The sequence below is a fragment of the Psittacula echo genome (genome assembly GCF_963264785.1).
Source record: "Psittacula echo genome assembly, chromosome: 1".
NCBI lineage: Eukaryota > Metazoa > Chordata > Aves > Psittaciformes > Psittacidae > Psittacula > Psittacula echo.
The window spans coordinates 57,876,540-57,893,787 of NC_137735.1; the positions used below are offsets into that span (position 1 = coordinate 57,876,540).

The window sequence follows — 17,248 nt, forward strand, 5'->3', positions numbered from 1 at the left end:
TAGCACAGCTGAATGTGGAAATGCATGTCTGATCACAGTTAGAGACCCATTCTCACATCCAGAATTAAGCTCCAGCAGACAGGCATGTCATGCCATGATGGAATCGGAAAAAACACTTCTTTTGTCAGATGGATAGTTTCTATTTCTGCCTTATAAAATATTCATTCACATGTTGCTTTTAAGATTAATGGAAATTTAGTGTTAAAGCTGTGTAGAATGACCTTCTACACACAGAATTACCTTCAGAATGACCTGTAGAAGGACCTAACCCTTTCCCTTTGTCCTCAGGGTGCATCAGTCCTCAGAATGCTTCAAGACTGGATGACACCAGACCTCTTCCAGAAAGGCTGTCAGGTAAAGGTGGCACCAAAACATGCCAGAAATACAGCTTATCCTCATGTGACAGTAGCAAAATCATTATTAAAAAAAAAAATAAGATCAGAGATCCTGCTATTAGTAGCAAAAGTATTTAATGCAATTCAGTACTGAGTGGACAACATCAAGGGGAAGAAGTTCCATGCTCCCATAGAAGAAGGTATATGAACTGCATTAAGATTTGCTAGCCTGTCAATGAGGACAAAAATTCATAACTCCTTTTAGTGGAGAAACCTCCTCCACCCCACTGTTTTCCTGTTGTCAGCTTTCCCATCTGCAGCTTCATATCACCACGGTCCTCCAAACCACCCAAGCCTGCTATGCAGGGGCACTTTCACAGGCATAAGCTCATCCCTGCCCTATTGCAGGGGCACCCATCCCTAGAAATTTATCAAGGTAAAAGGGGAGATATTGCACATTTCATAGTCCTTTCTCATGGAAGAGAAAGCGTGATGCTACAATATTATGCAAAGAAAAAATTGGAGAAAGGAGCCCTTCCAAAAAGAGGAAGATTATCTGCGTTTTACTCTGAACTGACATCTGTCGTCTTTGAAGTGTTATAGCACAGGTTACCACATTTGTTCTTACCTCCCTCCCTCCTGGAGAGCACATTTGTGGGATGCTACAAGACAGTAGTATTTTCCTTTATTTTTCCTTTCATATATTCAATCAGGATAGTTCCACAAGATGGGGAAATACAGCCACCTTGTCCACGAGAGATTAACACTTCCCCTCCACACAGGCCCTTCAAGACCATTAAAATAGGTAGTGGTAGCTAACAGTGAAACAAGTAGCACCATCTACTGACTAAACATCACCAGGATCCAGATAATGGCAGGAAAACACTTGTGAAGCAGCCAGGTTAGACACAGAACAGGAAGAGTGTTTAGAAGGTGCCAACACTTGCCTGAATACCATTATTCCTCGTAACAATCATTTTGATCACAGTTTAGAGGTGAACAGACTTTGCTCCTTCCACTCTGAGTCCACAGCTAGTGAAACCTCCTGAAACAGCTTCCTCATACAGGGTATGCTGATGTCCATTCAAACAAAATAAAAATAATTCTTCAAGTACAAATTAGTTTTGTACTAACAAGTCACATCGGAAAATGCTGACTTTCAGCATTACAGGAGGCATTGGAAAGCACATGAACTTCATCAGCTGAATATTTATCCGTTCAACCTCCAACTCCTAATACTACAAATCATGCTTTCTGTACTCTCTATATCTCTATACAACTGAATATGTGTACTGTTTTCATAGGCAAAGAAAGACCTGGTAGTATTTTCACAGTCTTCTACTTCTTTCTAGATATATTTGAAGAAACATCATTTCCAGAACGCCAAGACAGATCAATTTTGGGAAGCTCTGGAGGAAGTATGTTTTGCAACAACCAAAAACCTTACTAATAAATGTGTCATATCTCACCCATTGATTTCCCAAACTTTTTATATTTTGTAGCTCTTCTACTAATGAGAGATCACAAGCTAGGCAGCCTTGCAGCATATCCCAACACAACTTATTTCTAGCAAATATATTATTTCCTCATTATTTTTTTTTTATAAGACTGTGGGAGTGGAATAAGAAACAAGAAAGGACACCTTGCTAATAAACAGCCTGCTACGGAAACATTTCCCCCACAACTCAAACTCACCTCATGGACGAAAACACTCCTCATCCACCACACACATGCATCTCATACTCTCTGTTATCTCTAACCAGATTCAGCTGTTTGAAAGCTCTCAACAGTATCCATTCCCAAGTAAGTCTGCTGCTTATCTCAGTCTCTAGCTTCTGAGTCACAGAATCATAGAATAGCTTTGGAGAAGTCCTTAAAGATCATTCAGTTCCAACCCCCTGTCATGGGCAGAGATACCTTCCACGAGACCAGCTTGTCCCAAGCCCCATCCAACCTGGCCTTGAACACTGCCAGGGATGGGGCAGCCACAGCTTCTCTGGACAACTTGTGCCAGTGCTTCACCACTCTCATAGTGGTGGAATTTCTTCCTAATGTGTAATCTAAATATACCCTCTTTCCCTTCTAAGTTGGGTCATTCTCTGTCCCATAATTTTCTGATCTTTCATTAAGGCTTGCCTGTCTCTTGCTATCTATCTCATTACCCCCAGAAGCCCACATGCATACTGCCAGGTTTCTCCCCAGCGGTACTGTCTTTCCTTCCACCACTGTGGACATTCACACAGCCCAACTTGTGCTTTTGTGTCTTCTTTCAAGTTTCCATCTTCTCCTCAGACCAGACTTCTTCCTGCTCTCTGTCTGGCACTCTGCATCTTCACATCATCAAACAGTGACCTTTAGCTCCCTTCCCTCACAGATGGCACCCTGGGAGGCAGTGGCAGCTTTCTGCAGCACCAGGCTCTAGGACAGAAGTTCACAGTCCACAGAATGGATCACATTTTACATTAGTGCAGCTGCTAATGTTTATTACTGGCTTCACACTCATAAGTGCACTTATACTGCAAGGGGACTTCTGGATTTGAAAAATCTCTTTATGTACTTTCTGTCCTGGTCAGTTGTTTCCTCAGAAAAAATGGAATACTCTTAGAACATGCAAGGGGCCTCAAAGTTTCCTTAGTATTTCTTGTCCATGTTACTAGCCAGTCTTCTACCCAAATACTTCTGATTTTCTTTGTCACTGTCCAAGTTTCCAGATCATTTCTTCTGTCAGTGACAGGCACCACAAAACGATTTAATAGAGTATTTTTTGTAGTGAACATACTCTTTCCTCTTCCTCTTTCTGCTCTTCTTTCTCTCAGTATCAGAGATATTTTCTTTTTTCCACTTTGGACTGAATTTCCTTTTTCACTGCAACCTTCTCCCATCATTCATAGGCAAGTGATATACCTGTGAAAGAAGTCATGGACACATGGACTAGGCAGATGGGCTATCCTGTTTTGGAGATGGGAAGTAATTCAGTATTCACACAAAACCGTTTTCTCTTGGATCCCAATGCAGATGCTTCTTATCCTCCTTCTGATCTTGGGTAAGTTCCTGCTGTAAATGTCTATCCAAAACAGGCAGAAATACTGTACAGATGCTTTCTTCAACTGACATACACACAGGCATTGTTATACCCATTCTTGCCAAATTTTCTCTCAGCATTTGTTTTTAAAAAGAAACCAGAAATTAGATACAAATATTTTAAATTTAGGACATCACCAGCCCTTTGCTTCAGGGTTTCTCTCTCAAACACAGCAGAGTAAATTTGGACAGAGTCTCTCAGAAAATTTATTTCCACACACAGGTAACTCAGATGATTGCAAGCCATCTGTTGAACCACTGCAAACTATAATCTGACAGACTAAGGAAAACCGACACAAAATTGTCTCTGTCCAGAAACCAGATACCATGACCCAGATATTTTATACCATGATAGTTTATTCCTTTTCTTATATGATATAGGATCTGTAACACATCATAGGGTCTTCCCACACCATATAGGGTCTTCTTTATACATCTTAAAAATATGAGTTATTGTGAAATAGCTAGTCATGTATAAATGTTACTAATCCCCCTCAAGAGCTATTTTTTTTCTTACTTAACTCAGGGCAGTATTGCATAATTTTACCCATTTAAAAGATAGCTATCTAGTCAAAGTTAGCCATCTTGGACTCTTATGTGGCAGTCAGCCAGCTGCAGACATTCACCTACTCTATTCAAGGTAGGTGAGATTCTTTATAGGAGCATATTTGTCAATTAACAGATGACTAGCCTGAAAGGAGATGAACCCTATCTGCAGGTTGGTGGACCTGCACAGAAAACTGTCTTGGCTGCACCATGGCATCAACCAGCTGAATGAATGTTCAGAGCTGGCATTGTGTATATTCTTAGCCAGGCCCAATTTTGAGGCATTACAACTTTGCTAAGATTTCAGTGAAAAAGATTCAAATTAACCCCTTTAGGAAGTTTTCATTCCTTGAACTATCCCAGTCAACTAAACCAGTAAAACTTGCCTGTATGAACCAGAACTAAATCTACCCAAATGCAATTTTCCATCAGCTTATACTAGTTATTGTAATACAAAGAGCAAGAACAAGGAGAAACAGTTGTGGCGCTTAATTTCATTGTGATTCAAAAGAAAAAACTTGAGCAATGACAAGTCCCATGGTATTGGCAATTTTGGATAGGCAGCAAAAGAGCTGGGATGAGATAATTACCTGTGTATTTGCAATGTTGCAATTCTCCCAATATAAGCAGAAAAGCTTGAAGGGTTTTGAAGCAACTCTAGCTGCAAACTACAGCACTGTGCCATCTGAAGGCTGGTTCTACACACTATTTAGGAAAAAAATACCTGTTTGTGTTAAATATTTTGACTTATTGCACTATGCTCTCAGGTAGCAGACTCAGGAATCATGCTTTTGCTTGACTTCAAGACTTACAGTACACTGCCATTTGTCATTTCTTGAGTAGAAATCCCAGTGCTGTTCCTACCTTAATCTGTCAAGAAGCTGAACTGTGTACTGCTTCTGCTATTCCCAAAATGAAAGGGGAATTTGTTTCTGAATATGTAGATTTCATAAATTACTTAGAAATAAAATGCAGTAATATATATTATAATGTTGATATTATCTATCTTAGGACAGACTTTCTCGCTTGCCTAAAAGTCAATACACTGAAAATCAATACTTCCTCCTTCCACTCTCACAGATGAGGAGACTCCTGAAGTGATCCTACCCCAGATGGGAATGGCCTAATTAATTTCCAGGTTCAGGGTTTTGATTTAAGCAGTGAAAACTCCAGGCCTTAAAAAAACTCAAGAATCCTGCAAGGATAGTCTCCTGAGCTGTTTGTTTCAAATTGTTTGGCTTGAAAGAGTCCTCTCCTGAATGCTGGCACTTAAAAGAAACCGAAATTCAAAAACTGGTGCTGAGATGGACTGTAATATGCTAACATGGAACAGCAGCTGACTGCTTAAAATGGCTTAATAATTTTAGCAGCTCTATGCAGGTGGCTGTGCAGGTATGCTCATGTCATGTTCTGCCATCCTGCTTCCCTGACTATCTGGTCACAGTCTTGATCAGGCTGTGCTGTGGCTCCTTTCCATCCAGTGCCTCACTTTTGGAAGAATTAGGGTTCTCTTGGAGAAGGAAAATAGTCTGGAAAAGGCAAGAGGTCCTACTGACTGTATTGCAGTGGTTGCTTAAGCTCATTCAGTTTTCCCATCTGTAAAAAAAAGGTTTAATAATACCTATCCACTTATTTCAAGTCAGCATTGCAAAGATTAACTGGTGTCTGCATAAAGCCCTGCATCAACTATCCACATATAGTCATCTTTTACTGAATTAATTGCTTTGTACCCTGCTAGATTATTATCAGACATAATATGAAGATACTGCTTAATGGACTTCATGTTCCAAAGCTGTAGCAATAAAATACAAAGTATAGCACAATGGAAATTCATTCATTTAATCTCTCTCTGATTATGGGTAATTGTTACTCTATCCAGCATACACAGAGTCATCAAGAGGTGAAGATTGCATTCAGAAGGACATGGCCCCAGCAGTTCCATTGATTTTAAAAAATAAATTGTGCAGCTTTCAGCTTTAACTTTAGGCATGTAATTTGCACAGTAGCATATTAACTTGTTTAAAACATCAGCATCAGACAGTGGACAAAGTCTTATCCCATCCCTTGCTCAGTTCACCAGATCATTTTGAGAACTGTTGATAAATACCAAGTATTAAGACAAGATACTGTTATTCCCATCTCAGACACTTCATGCTTTTTATTTTCCTTTTCAGGGAATGTAACTGCCCCAATCATACCACATCAATATCTGACATTTTGTTGCCTGAATAGAGTATCATAGCACAGAAACATTTTTACAACACAAACAACAGCTATTGGTAAAAAACTGAGTTTTGTTAGAATCATAGAATAGTTAGGGTTGGAAAGGACCTTAAGATCATCTAGTTCCAACCCCCGTGCTATGGGCAGGGACACCTCACACTAAACCATGCCACCCAAGGCCTCATCCAACCTGGCCTTGAACACCGTCAAGGATGGAGCATTCACAACCGCCCTGGGCAACCCATTCCAGTGCCTCACCACCCTCTCAGTAAAGAATTTCTTCCTTATATCCAATCTAAACTTCCCCTGTTTAAGTTTGAACCCATTACCCCTTGTCCTGTTACCAGGGGTATTTGGTAAATGTATGTGTACATAAGCACACAGCTTCACAAAACAAGATTTAAGCATTAAAACAAATTAAAAAGATATATTGGCATTTTATTTTTAGCATTTGCTTTCAAATGTCATTTGATTCTTTTTCCCTTTAAATAATTTCAGTTACAAATGGAATATACCAGTGAAATGGAGACTTGGAAGTTCAACAAACTATACTTTCTACAACCTATCAGATTCTGCAGGTAAACTTACCTTTCTCTTTTAAGAGTAATGAATGGATAAAGTTTTTTAATGTCTTTAACAAGAAATAAAATACAGAATTAACTTTCATGCTTTACAGTTCAGATCCAGGAACCAGCACAGAGCTTTGTTGGGCTGAAGTTAGTAGTTATATCTGCAGTAAGATGATACATTATGTCAATACAATACACACATTATGTCAATTTAGGCTTAATTCAGTAAAGTGCTTAAGCATATGTTTAAATCCAGTCCTATTCAAGGAAGCATCTAAGCATATTCTTAATTATGATGTACTAAAACCAGCAGGACTTTGATATGCCCATTTTCAAGCCCAAGAAAAGAGGTGAAGTAGTAGGCTGGTGAACACACCTGTGGCATGGTAAACCGACAATCTGAGTTCAGTTAAAGAAAAAGAGCTACATATGTTTTAAACACATTTTCTAATGCTGATTTCAGGAACGATGAAATGCCTACATGGGTATTTTTGATGATTGTTGATGCAGTCAAATTTGAAATCATTATAATTCCAGTGGCCAAAAAAGGGAAAAAATGGGGGGAGGGGAGTTTTTAAATTTCATCACGTCAGAATTTCAGAAATATCACAATCAGCTCTTCTCTTCATGTACCCTTAAAAAGTTAGTTGACATAAACTGAAAAATTAAATTAGTTGAGGATAAAATATGAGAACGTTAGAATAGGAAACATGAGGGTGAAAAACCTTTAGAAATATTTGCAAGAATTTCTTCTTTGTAATTTTTTACTTTTTACAATGATACCAGTTTTCACCACCCTCCCCCTAGTCACAGTGACCTCCATTTTAAATTTAACAAACAAGCTTGCCCAAGTAATTACCATAATTCAGTATTCTAAGACAAGTGCTGGCACTCATCAAAGTCTATAATAACGCATCTTTACTCACAGCCATTAAAAAAAATAAAGTGAAGGTTTGTATCTCATTTCAATATTCATCAAAACTAAATATTACTTTTGGAGTTACAGAATCTCCAGTGAGTTCTGTGTCATGTAAGATGCACAAACTGATCACTGTTTGTTTTGCAGGAATTGCAATACCATCACCTCCCAATACTTTTGTGAACATTAATCCAGACCACATTGGATTCTATCGGGTGAATTATAATAATCATAACTGGGCCAGTTTAAGCACTCTTCTGGTCAGCAACCATAAAGTGAGTGTAATAACATTAACCTGACCAGTGGGTCTCTTATAGAGGCCTTTTGAAGCTGTTTTTTGATCATATTTTTGATCACTCTTTTCTTCTTTTCACACAGATTTTTTCAGCTGCTGACCGAGCAGGGATTTTGGATGATGCCTTTTCTTTAGCAAGGTAAACTGATTTCCTGCTGAGATTTCAACACAAGCTCTTTACTTTACATTGACTATTAATTAGAAGTAACTCAGGTGGTTGAAAGCTTCAGAATTTGTTACATCACGATTGTTTATTGGCTTGTGTTGTCTTCAAGATGGACAAATTCAAGTATGCACTGTCAACTTGCAATACCCATACAGCCAAGGGAAATGCTACCTTTCTGTTCAGTGGAGGAAAAAAGAAAGAGGTCTTTAATTGCACAGATCTTAGAAAGGGGTGTTTTTACCTTGTAAGTAACATGAATAGAAGCAGTCCAGAAGATGTCCAGAAAATCAGAAGCACTTCTACAATGCATAGCACGGCATTAAGAAATTACCACCTCAGCTATCTTGTTTAGAAGTCTGCTTGGAAACTTCTAGCTCTTTTACCCAGCCATGCTGATACAGAAAAACTTTAGATGACCTTGTGAGACAGCCTGTGAGTCTGAACTGCCTCAGCCTTTCAGGATGTCTCCAGATCTAGCAATTCCTTTTTGTGTGACAGGAGCTGCCATAGTCAGTTGATGGTTACTCGCTTCTGGGCACACTGGCCTGCTGCACAGTGTGAGCAGCCTTCTCACAGCACTGATCAACAGTGATCCTCAGTGATCTCTTTCAAAAACACCTCCCAAGTTACATTTGAGATTATTTTACCCCTCCCAGAATTTATTTCAGACCTTCTAAAGGAAACAGTGTTCTAATATCTTCAAAGAAGCAAGTTCTTCAAGTTGACTAAAATAATAGAAATTATGTTTTCTCCTTCCACAGATCTGGACTAGTGAATTACTCTGTTCCTCTGGAGCTCACGAAATACTTAATAAATGAAACAGACTATTTACCATGGCATAGAGTTATATCATCTGTAACTTACCTCACAAACATGCTTGGAGATGATACAAATCTCTACCCCAGGTTTCAGGTGACGAAGCAAAAAAAACTCAAACATTTCTTCATGGCACCACTGGATCTGACAGCTCAAGATCTGCAACAGCAATAATATTGAAGTTCAAGTCATTTTCAATGTTGCTGAGCCATCAGCATTTACTTTTTTTACTGTACTTGAAAAAGAAAGTGCTGAGAACTGCTTAGTACTGTTCTCTGAATTACTTGGATTCTCAAGTCAGGACTACACACCTGGAGGAGAAAAATATGCCTAGTTATTCTTATAATCCATCACCATAAGTCACAGTACAGACATTTGTTAGTCAAGGCTGTCCTGCATCCAATAAAGAAATATGTATAGGGCAGCAAAATCTCTGACACCTGTCCTTAGCACGAAGGGTGGCTATATCTCATTGTGGCAGCGAGCAGGTTTGTTGGTCGACCTAACGTGCTGAATATGAGTTAATGGTCACTCAAATAAGTATGTCCTGAACTCAGCATTATCTATGGAAAACAGTTGTGGCAGTGTGTTCTTGCTGTACCCCAACCTTCATTCGGGAGGACAGGCAAGGCTGGAGAGAAGCAGGTTGCCTTTGTCCTAGATGCAGATCAGTATTGCAGGCATTCAGAGTTGCAGGCTGTGGTGATCTGGAAAGATAGTGTGTGTTTGTATTATTTTTTGTTTAAGAGATGCTAGTTCTGGGAAAAAATGAAGCAGAATAAGCTATGAACACAAATATATTATTATTTAAATCTACACTAGTAACCAATCCCCTTTTTCTACCTCAGGAATATTTTCGCCAGCTGGTAAAACCCATTGTGGATCAGCTGCACTGGAATGATGTTGGAGGCCATTTGGAGAGGTTAAACAAGCTTTTTTTCCCCTTCTCATGTTATTAAGGGTTTTATTCCTCATATTATTGATGGATTCCAAGAACACTGAGCAGTAGGAAAATCCCTCTCTCTCTCTCTTTTAAAGGCTCCTTCGTACGTCTGTTCTAGACTTTGCCTGCAGTATGGGTGACACAGAATCTTTGAACTACGCTTCTCAACTATTCAATCAATGGCTTCAAGGACAAACGTGAGTGATCACAGGTTTTGTTGCTGGTGAAGAATACAGCATGTGACTTGGTCACAGAACTCAAGCAGGAAAGGGGGAAGAATATTCAGATACTGTTTCTTTATTTTAGTATTCCTGCAAATCTCCGACTCCTAGTATATCAGTATGGGATGCAGAACTCAGGCAATGAGACATCGTGGGATTACATGTTCGAGAAATACCAAGAAACTTCATTAGCGCAAGAAAAAGAAAAGCTGTTGTATGGCCTGGCATCAGTAAAGGACATCACCCTTTTGGACAGGTGATTTAAACAAGATTTTTGATTAATGATTAAATTTAATTTTAATTAATGATTAAACCAAGATTTTTCTTCCTCTACAGAAACAACTGGTCACTGTTTGCTTATTCCCCTCTCCTCTCTCCCATGCTGTCGCTTTTTCAGATTACAGTGTGGCGAATGCAACGCATTTTCAAGACCAGTTGTCTAACACCTACCCTCCCTCCCCCCAAGATTGTACTGTAAGAGAAAAAAGCCTTGCTCCTTTAGTGGAAAGATATTGAACACATAGTAGTTTCTTCACACATTCAACAGCCTTCAGCTTTTCCAACAGTGCCTTCACCCTGTATAATTTTAGCTGTCTAATAATAAAAATTAATTGTTTATGTTTCCTTTGTAAGCAGTGAAAGGAGGCAAGACCTCCAGAGTACTGGTTATTCGAGAGCAGTAAAGGGAGTTTTTTGTTGCTTGGCTACACAAACAGGCTGGACTATTGACTGAACCAATCTTGTTTTCACTATTTTACTAAAGCACAGGAATAATAATGTTTTTTTCACTGCTTTCGAGAAACCTAGAGACATAAACCCTATTTATTTTCTAAAGAAATGCCTAACTGCTTAGATTTCTCTCAATACAATTATCTCTTGACCCAGTTTTCAACTTATGTTTTAGATCAGTGTACTTCACCTTTAAAATACTGTAGGCAAAAATAATAACCCTGCCTGGAAACTGGCTGTAGACTGTGGTGACAAATACTTGAGAAATATAGACGTTAGAATTGCATTATTTCTCATCATCATCAGTTAAGTCTACAAGTGTTAACTTATGCTTGGTTTCTGTGGTCTTTCTGATTTTTATGAAATTTCCCTTAGGTATCTGAAATATATTTACAACACCAGCCTCATCAAAAGCCAAGATGTGTTCACAGTCCTGAGATACATCTCATATAACACCTATGGGAAAACAATGACCTGGGACTGGATACGACTTAACTGGGAATACTTAGTCGACAGGTACACTAAAGAACTCATTGAAAACTTCAGGTCTACATCCGTTTATATATCTTGTTATATGCCATGCTTTTCTATGTTTCCACTATACAGCCTTAATCACTGGCTCTTTACTAATGAAAACTGAAAGCATATTTAACACAATCCTATCCACCTGCTACAAAAAAGTGCTTTGCTGTCAACTTGAAAACCATTCATTCCCTAAATGATCACTACCCAAAAATGGTAATTAAAAAGTACAGAAAGTTCTCCCAAGGATATAGAAATATGATTATTGCCTGGAAATTAGTCAGTCATGTCTCTGTTTTTTCTACTGACATCATAACAAGAAGACTGTATAGATTTTTTTTTTAACTTCTTCTGGTGGTTACAACAAGGAGCAGATGTGCAGATGAGCAGTGGCAGTAATAGCAAATCTTTTAGCTTTGCTCCTCCCTATTTGAGTGACTTCTCTCTCCTTCCTTCTCCTTTCTAAGTGCTTGAAGAGGGCACAGAAGCAAAGCACACCTGCAAGCCTAGAGCTGTGAACTGGACAGCATTTGTCAGCAATACACTTGATTTCCAGTATGAGACAAAAAGTCACTAATTAAAAGGTTAAAAAATCCCCCAGAAGAGATCACTCCATTAGTAAATATATTTGAGAACAGCACAGATACTGTATAGAAGTATTACTTTTCAAGTATTTTAAAAACAGCTGAAATCAGAGTGCATCTGTTTTATCATAGCGCAGTTAGAAGTTTAAGTTTCAGGTAATTACTTGTGCCTTTTTTTTTTTTTTTTGATAGTTTTGCATAAAGCTTCATTTATTAAATTGTTTTTCTAGATTCACTATCAATGACAGATACCTTGGTCGAATAGTGACTATTACCCAAACTTTCCACACTGAGCTCCAGCTTTGGCAGGTATGGTGACAGCACTTATACTGGTTTTAAGTCAATATATTTAACAATCTACTGGCCAGGGAACTTGATTTTTGTCCTCTAAATGTGTAAAGCAGCATGAGTTACTGCAAAACTATCCCAGTGCTGCTAGAGTGAGCTTAAATATCTCTCCCTGCCAAAACTGCCCTCAACCAGATCGCTGCAGAAAGCCATTTGCCCAAAGTTTGCTTCGTGTCAATTATTTTTCTCTCTCTTTTCCAGATGGAAAATTTCTTTGAGAAATATCCAAATGCTGGGGCAGGAGAATCACCCAGGAGTCAGTCAATTGAACAGGTGAAGAGCAACATTGAATGGCTAAAAGCAAACAAGGAGGAAATACAAATGTGGCTTGAGGAACAGCTAGGCCGTTAAAAGTTATACTCTGTTAAAAATACCAGTCACTCATTCTGGGCACTCAGATCATCAGAGATATTTAGCAGTGTGGGTTTCTCACTTAGATACCTTAGAGGACCAAGGCCTAATATTTTTTCTACAAACACTTGTGAGACCTTTGCCAGAGCAACATTTCTGCAGTTGCTGAGCAGGAATAGCTTTACATTCTGAGAGGTGAATTTGCCTGAACAAACAAGACAAACATTTAAAGTTACTCAAGGCAGAAGGGATGGCAGAACTGGAGTACTCACTGATCAAGCTGGTCTCACTCCTTCCTCACACCACTCTGAAAGCTACTTCTCGGTTGGCACAGAACCAACATAGTAAACTCAGGGATTCCTTTCCACGTGCACCTCACAGGAGCTTTCTCCTGAAGGAAAGGGTATTAAGCAGTAATTTTAGCATTATCTGAAAATCATCTCCTATATTCATAGCTGCTAAAAAATCTCCGTTTGGGATTTAGCTTTGCATTCTGATACTACAGAAAGGCCATTTAAGCTTCCCTCTCCATTGATTTTTGAAGTTTAACTACCAGTGCATAAGGGATCAATACTATCAGCTTCTTTTTCAATATTACTAGTTGGGATTCTGTAGCTTGGAGGAGGGGTTGTCTTGGTTATTTTTTGTCTTATTTCTAAATTTTCTGAAAAGAAGAGCTTGTGGCAGCCGTTACTGCAACGAAGACATATGGTACTTACTATCTCTTTTCTTATGTAAAAATAAAATTTAAACTCTACCTGGAAATCTCAGTCTGTTCCTAATAAAGTGCTAAATCTGCCTGGCATATAAGAAAAGCAGCTGTTGCACAGCCCAGCTGTGCTGTATATACACCTTCAGTGGCTTTTGAGGGAGGCAAATATATTATCTCCTCTGAGAAAACACTAAAAGAATTGTCAAATTCAAGTAGAGGGGCAGATGAGTCCCACTGCTGCAATTCAGCCTACTGCAGAAGTATAAGCAGCAAATAAACAACTCTTGGTCCCAAGGCCTTCTGCCACTATGATGCTGGAGAGGACAGTGGGGCCACTGCCTGCCCTCTCAGGCCGAGATGTCGGGATGTCTTGGAGCTACCAGGTTTCCATGGGCTGTGTCCTGACACTGTTAAAGCAGCAAACATGAGCACTGGCCCCACCCTCCTTACCTTCTCCCAGGTCTTGTAGCAGAAAGGCACACCAGAAGGGAGCCAGTCCCGGTCCAGATGCCCTGGGAGCAGGACCACAGAGCATCTCACAGTAGGTAGCCCTTGGAGAGATTAGGCACAGCTGTTGGGAAATTCTGCAGCTGGATGGGAGGACAGAAGCATGGAAAAGCACTTTCCTTCTTTCTGCAGTGCTATTCAAAGAGAAAGCTAGAGACATTGAGGAGACGGCTCTAATGTACAGAATTCCCAGGGTAAAGGCTCTGCCTGCCTCTGGACCTTGGTACAGCACAGAGAAGCTTATACAGTTCCAGATGGAAACACTTTACCCTGTTCTCCCAGGAGATTCAGGGCTGGAACTGTTTTGGACCTGTCCCTAGACACCCAAACAGCTGCAACAAGCCCAGACAAATCTGATGACCAAGTCAGTTGTTGTGTTTTGGCTGCGATAGAGTTAATTTTCTTCATAGTAGCTAGTATGGGCTATATTTTGTATTTGTGCTGGAAACAGATTTGATAATTCAGGGATGTTTTCCTTACAGTGAGCAGGCTAGGGGTGCACAAGAAGTTGGCAGCAGACACATTTGGCACAGCTGACCCCAACTGACCCAAGGGATATTCCATACCATACAACATCATAAAAGCTGGAGGGAAAAGAAGGAAGACGGGGAGGTCATTCAGAGTTACAGGGTTTTGTCTTCCCATATAACCATTACATGTGATGTAGCCCTGCTTTCCTGGAGATGACTGAATACCTGCCTGCCAATGGGAAGTGGGAATAAATTCCTTGTTTTGCTTTGCTTGGGTGCAAGGCGTTCTTTACCTGTTAAACTCAACTCATGTGTTTTCTCACTTTTACCCTTCCAATTCTCTTCCCTATCCCACTAGGGGGGAGTGAGCCAGGGGCTGTGTGGGGCTTAGTTGCCAGCTGGGGTTAAATCATGTCAAAGACATATGTCAAATGAAAATGTCAGTCATTTGCCTCCTGCAAACAAAGCATGACAGGATTTTGACTAAGAGTGGTAACAACTTGCTACAAATACCAGCTGCTCTTTAAGGTAAAGAGGTGGCAAGAGGCCAGGCGGTTTCTTCCATTTTTATTTCTTGCTCCAATTCACACAGAGAGGACAGTGAAAGCCCCTCACCCAGACTCCCAGCAGCTCCGCACATGGAGAGCAGGCTGTCCTCGGGCAGCTGCCTGCTCAGTAGAACACATGCCAACTCACCCTTCACAATTTTACAGTTTTGATGAGTGAACTGAAGGGGCAGAAGCCAAAACCTCCTTTCTTGGTTTCAAGGTCACAAATTGGTTTGGTAGGATCACACTGCAGTACTATCAACATGTTTTTATCACTGTGACTATCCAATAGGAAGATCAGCTCAGAAAAATTTTCTGTGCACTGCTGATGCTGTATGTTTTAATTGAGAGTTTTTAACTCCAGCTGGCCACGATGTGCAACAATGCAAAACTGATGTGAAGATGTTCAAGCACACAGCTCAGTCAGTTTCCTTTTCAGAAAAGATTTAATGAAATTTGGCAGAAAGAACTGATTCTCTAGCTGTTCATACACTTCTGCCACAACGTGCTGTAGAAAGAAGAACATGAGTACTATGAGAATGATACAAAATTAAGCAGCTACTTTAAGATATTTCTATCTTTTGTTACATGTAGCCCCTACTGTCACTGAGTGGGATCAGGCTGGGCAGCATTATCAGCTACAGCAGTAGGCTTTCATCAAGGCTTTCATCAAGGCTTTCATCAAGGAAAATGTAACAAGTAATGAAGATTTTCTATGGTGCTGGAAAGCTATAGCAAAACCAGCCTCCATCCAAATCACACAGACATGCCACTGTTCCAAGACAAAGCACGTATTGGTAGCATTGTGTATCCCTGTAGTAGAAAAAATTTAAAAGGTCAATCAGAGAGAGACAACAAAAAAATATCACTAAGGCAAAGAGAAACCAAGAAGCGAAGGACAAGCCTGAACAACTACTGAGCTCACGACCCTGAGTGAATGGAGAAGAGAAGTGGATTTAAAGAGTAAAAGAAGCAATTGCTGCTCGTCATTTGATTCTCTCTCTGTTCAGGGAGATGGGACCACATGCAAACTTTTGTGTCTGAGCCACACTGGATTAGAGAGACATTTGGCTGGTGCCTGGATACTTCTGTTATTACAGAAAGGTTAGCTGAATTTCTACAGTGATTTTAAGTGGGTAGGTGAACATGGAAGTATATTCAAAAGCCCTAGAAGGTGACTGCTTTTATGATAGGCTAAATGCTCTGTCAATTTTAAATAATGTTCTCTAGATTATGCAATGTTCTTGCTACCTTTAAACAGCTCATGGAGAATGTACTGTATGGCATGTGCCTCTTTCAGACTGTTTGTCCTAGATGGATAACAAATCTGGTACATGCTAAATCTTTCAGTCAGGAACTAGTGCATTTACAAATGGTCTGTGATAAGCTTAAGAATGCCAATTTGAAACTGAACCCAAAGAAATGTGAACTGTTTTAAAAAGAGATAATTTTCCCTGGGTCATTCGATCAGCAAGGAAGGAATTTCCACTGATAAAGCCAAGTGAGGGAGTGCAGACCCAGCTGGCCCCTTAGATCCACACAGCTTTTTGAGGCTCTGCAGTTCCTACTGTACCACAGAAAAAGCTATTGCGCGCAGTGAGGTAGAGAAACACTTTGAGTAATCGAAGTGAGATGTGGAGTTAAAGAGGGGCCACTTGTGACCGTTGCAGTGTTGCCTTACACTAGCTCTGTAAATCCTTCTCATATCAGCTACAGCTGTGCATCCCATAGAGCCTTAGCCCATGGGCCCCAGGAGGCTGTAAGCCTGATAGGCATGAAAACGCTTTATCTTGATGATTCAGGTAAAGAAACAACTGAAAACATTGTATTACTGCACAGAACCAAAAAAATGAATAGCACCAATGCAAATACCAAGGCATCTACAACTCCCCAAATGAGTCAGTTTCTAAAACAGCAGTTAAGATCGCTACAAAGTATGCAGACATAAAAAAAAAATTACCATATACATATGGTATGTCTCACTGTCAAAAGAGAATATGATAAGAAAGTATTCCTCCAGTCTTCCTACAATGACCAGTGCCATTTCTTGGCTAGAATCATTTTGGGTGATGGCATCTTCCAGCAGCTTTTGGGACTCAAGGTAAAAGGGAAAAAGCTAGCTTGTAATGGGCACAGGAGAGACTACCTGAAAGAGGTCAGAAGGATAGGACTTTATCCTGTTGCTATATTGTCATAGCAATACCATACTGCCAGATTAAAACTTCATCTTGTGTTATATGTAACCAGTTATGAAAGTTAGTCAAACAAGGTTGTCTTTGCTTTCCTGAATGTTTAGGCAAAAGCCAGCTGACCTGGAGGTAGTCCAACTTCCCATTCATACTTACGGCAGCTAAATGTATGCC

The 17,248-nt window shown here is 39.8% G+C and overlaps 1 protein-coding gene across 1 annotated transcript in view; it reads left to right on the forward strand.

Annotated features, from left to right (window-relative positions):
* The window catches only part of ENPEP (glutamyl aminopeptidase), a gene marked incomplete at its 5' end in the record, with an annotated part of 34,118 nt that extends 21,461 nt beyond the window's left edge, over positions 1–12,657 (forward strand). Inside the window, 13 exons of the mRNA XM_080626130.1 lie at positions 289–354; positions 1,688–1,753; positions 3,227–3,378; positions 6,684–6,763; positions 7,821–7,948; positions 8,052–8,107; positions 8,896–9,046; positions 9,799–9,872; positions 9,989–10,090; positions 10,200–10,370; positions 11,219–11,359; positions 12,180–12,258; positions 12,499–12,657. Of these exons, the coding sequence (XP_080482256.1) occupies positions 289–354; positions 1,688–1,753; positions 3,227–3,378; positions 6,684–6,763; positions 7,821–7,948; positions 8,052–8,107; positions 8,896–9,046; positions 9,799–9,872; positions 9,989–10,090; positions 10,200–10,370; positions 11,219–11,359; positions 12,180–12,258; positions 12,499–12,648 (1,416 nt within the window). The 3' untranslated portion in view covers positions 12,649–12,657. The remainder of the gene's footprint in view (positions 1–288; positions 355–1,687; positions 1,754–3,226; positions 3,379–6,683; positions 6,764–7,820; positions 7,949–8,051; positions 8,108–8,895; positions 9,047–9,798; positions 9,873–9,988; positions 10,091–10,199; positions 10,371–11,218; positions 11,360–12,179; positions 12,259–12,498) is intronic.
* Between the last annotated feature and the right edge of the window lie 4,591 nt (positions 12,658–17,248).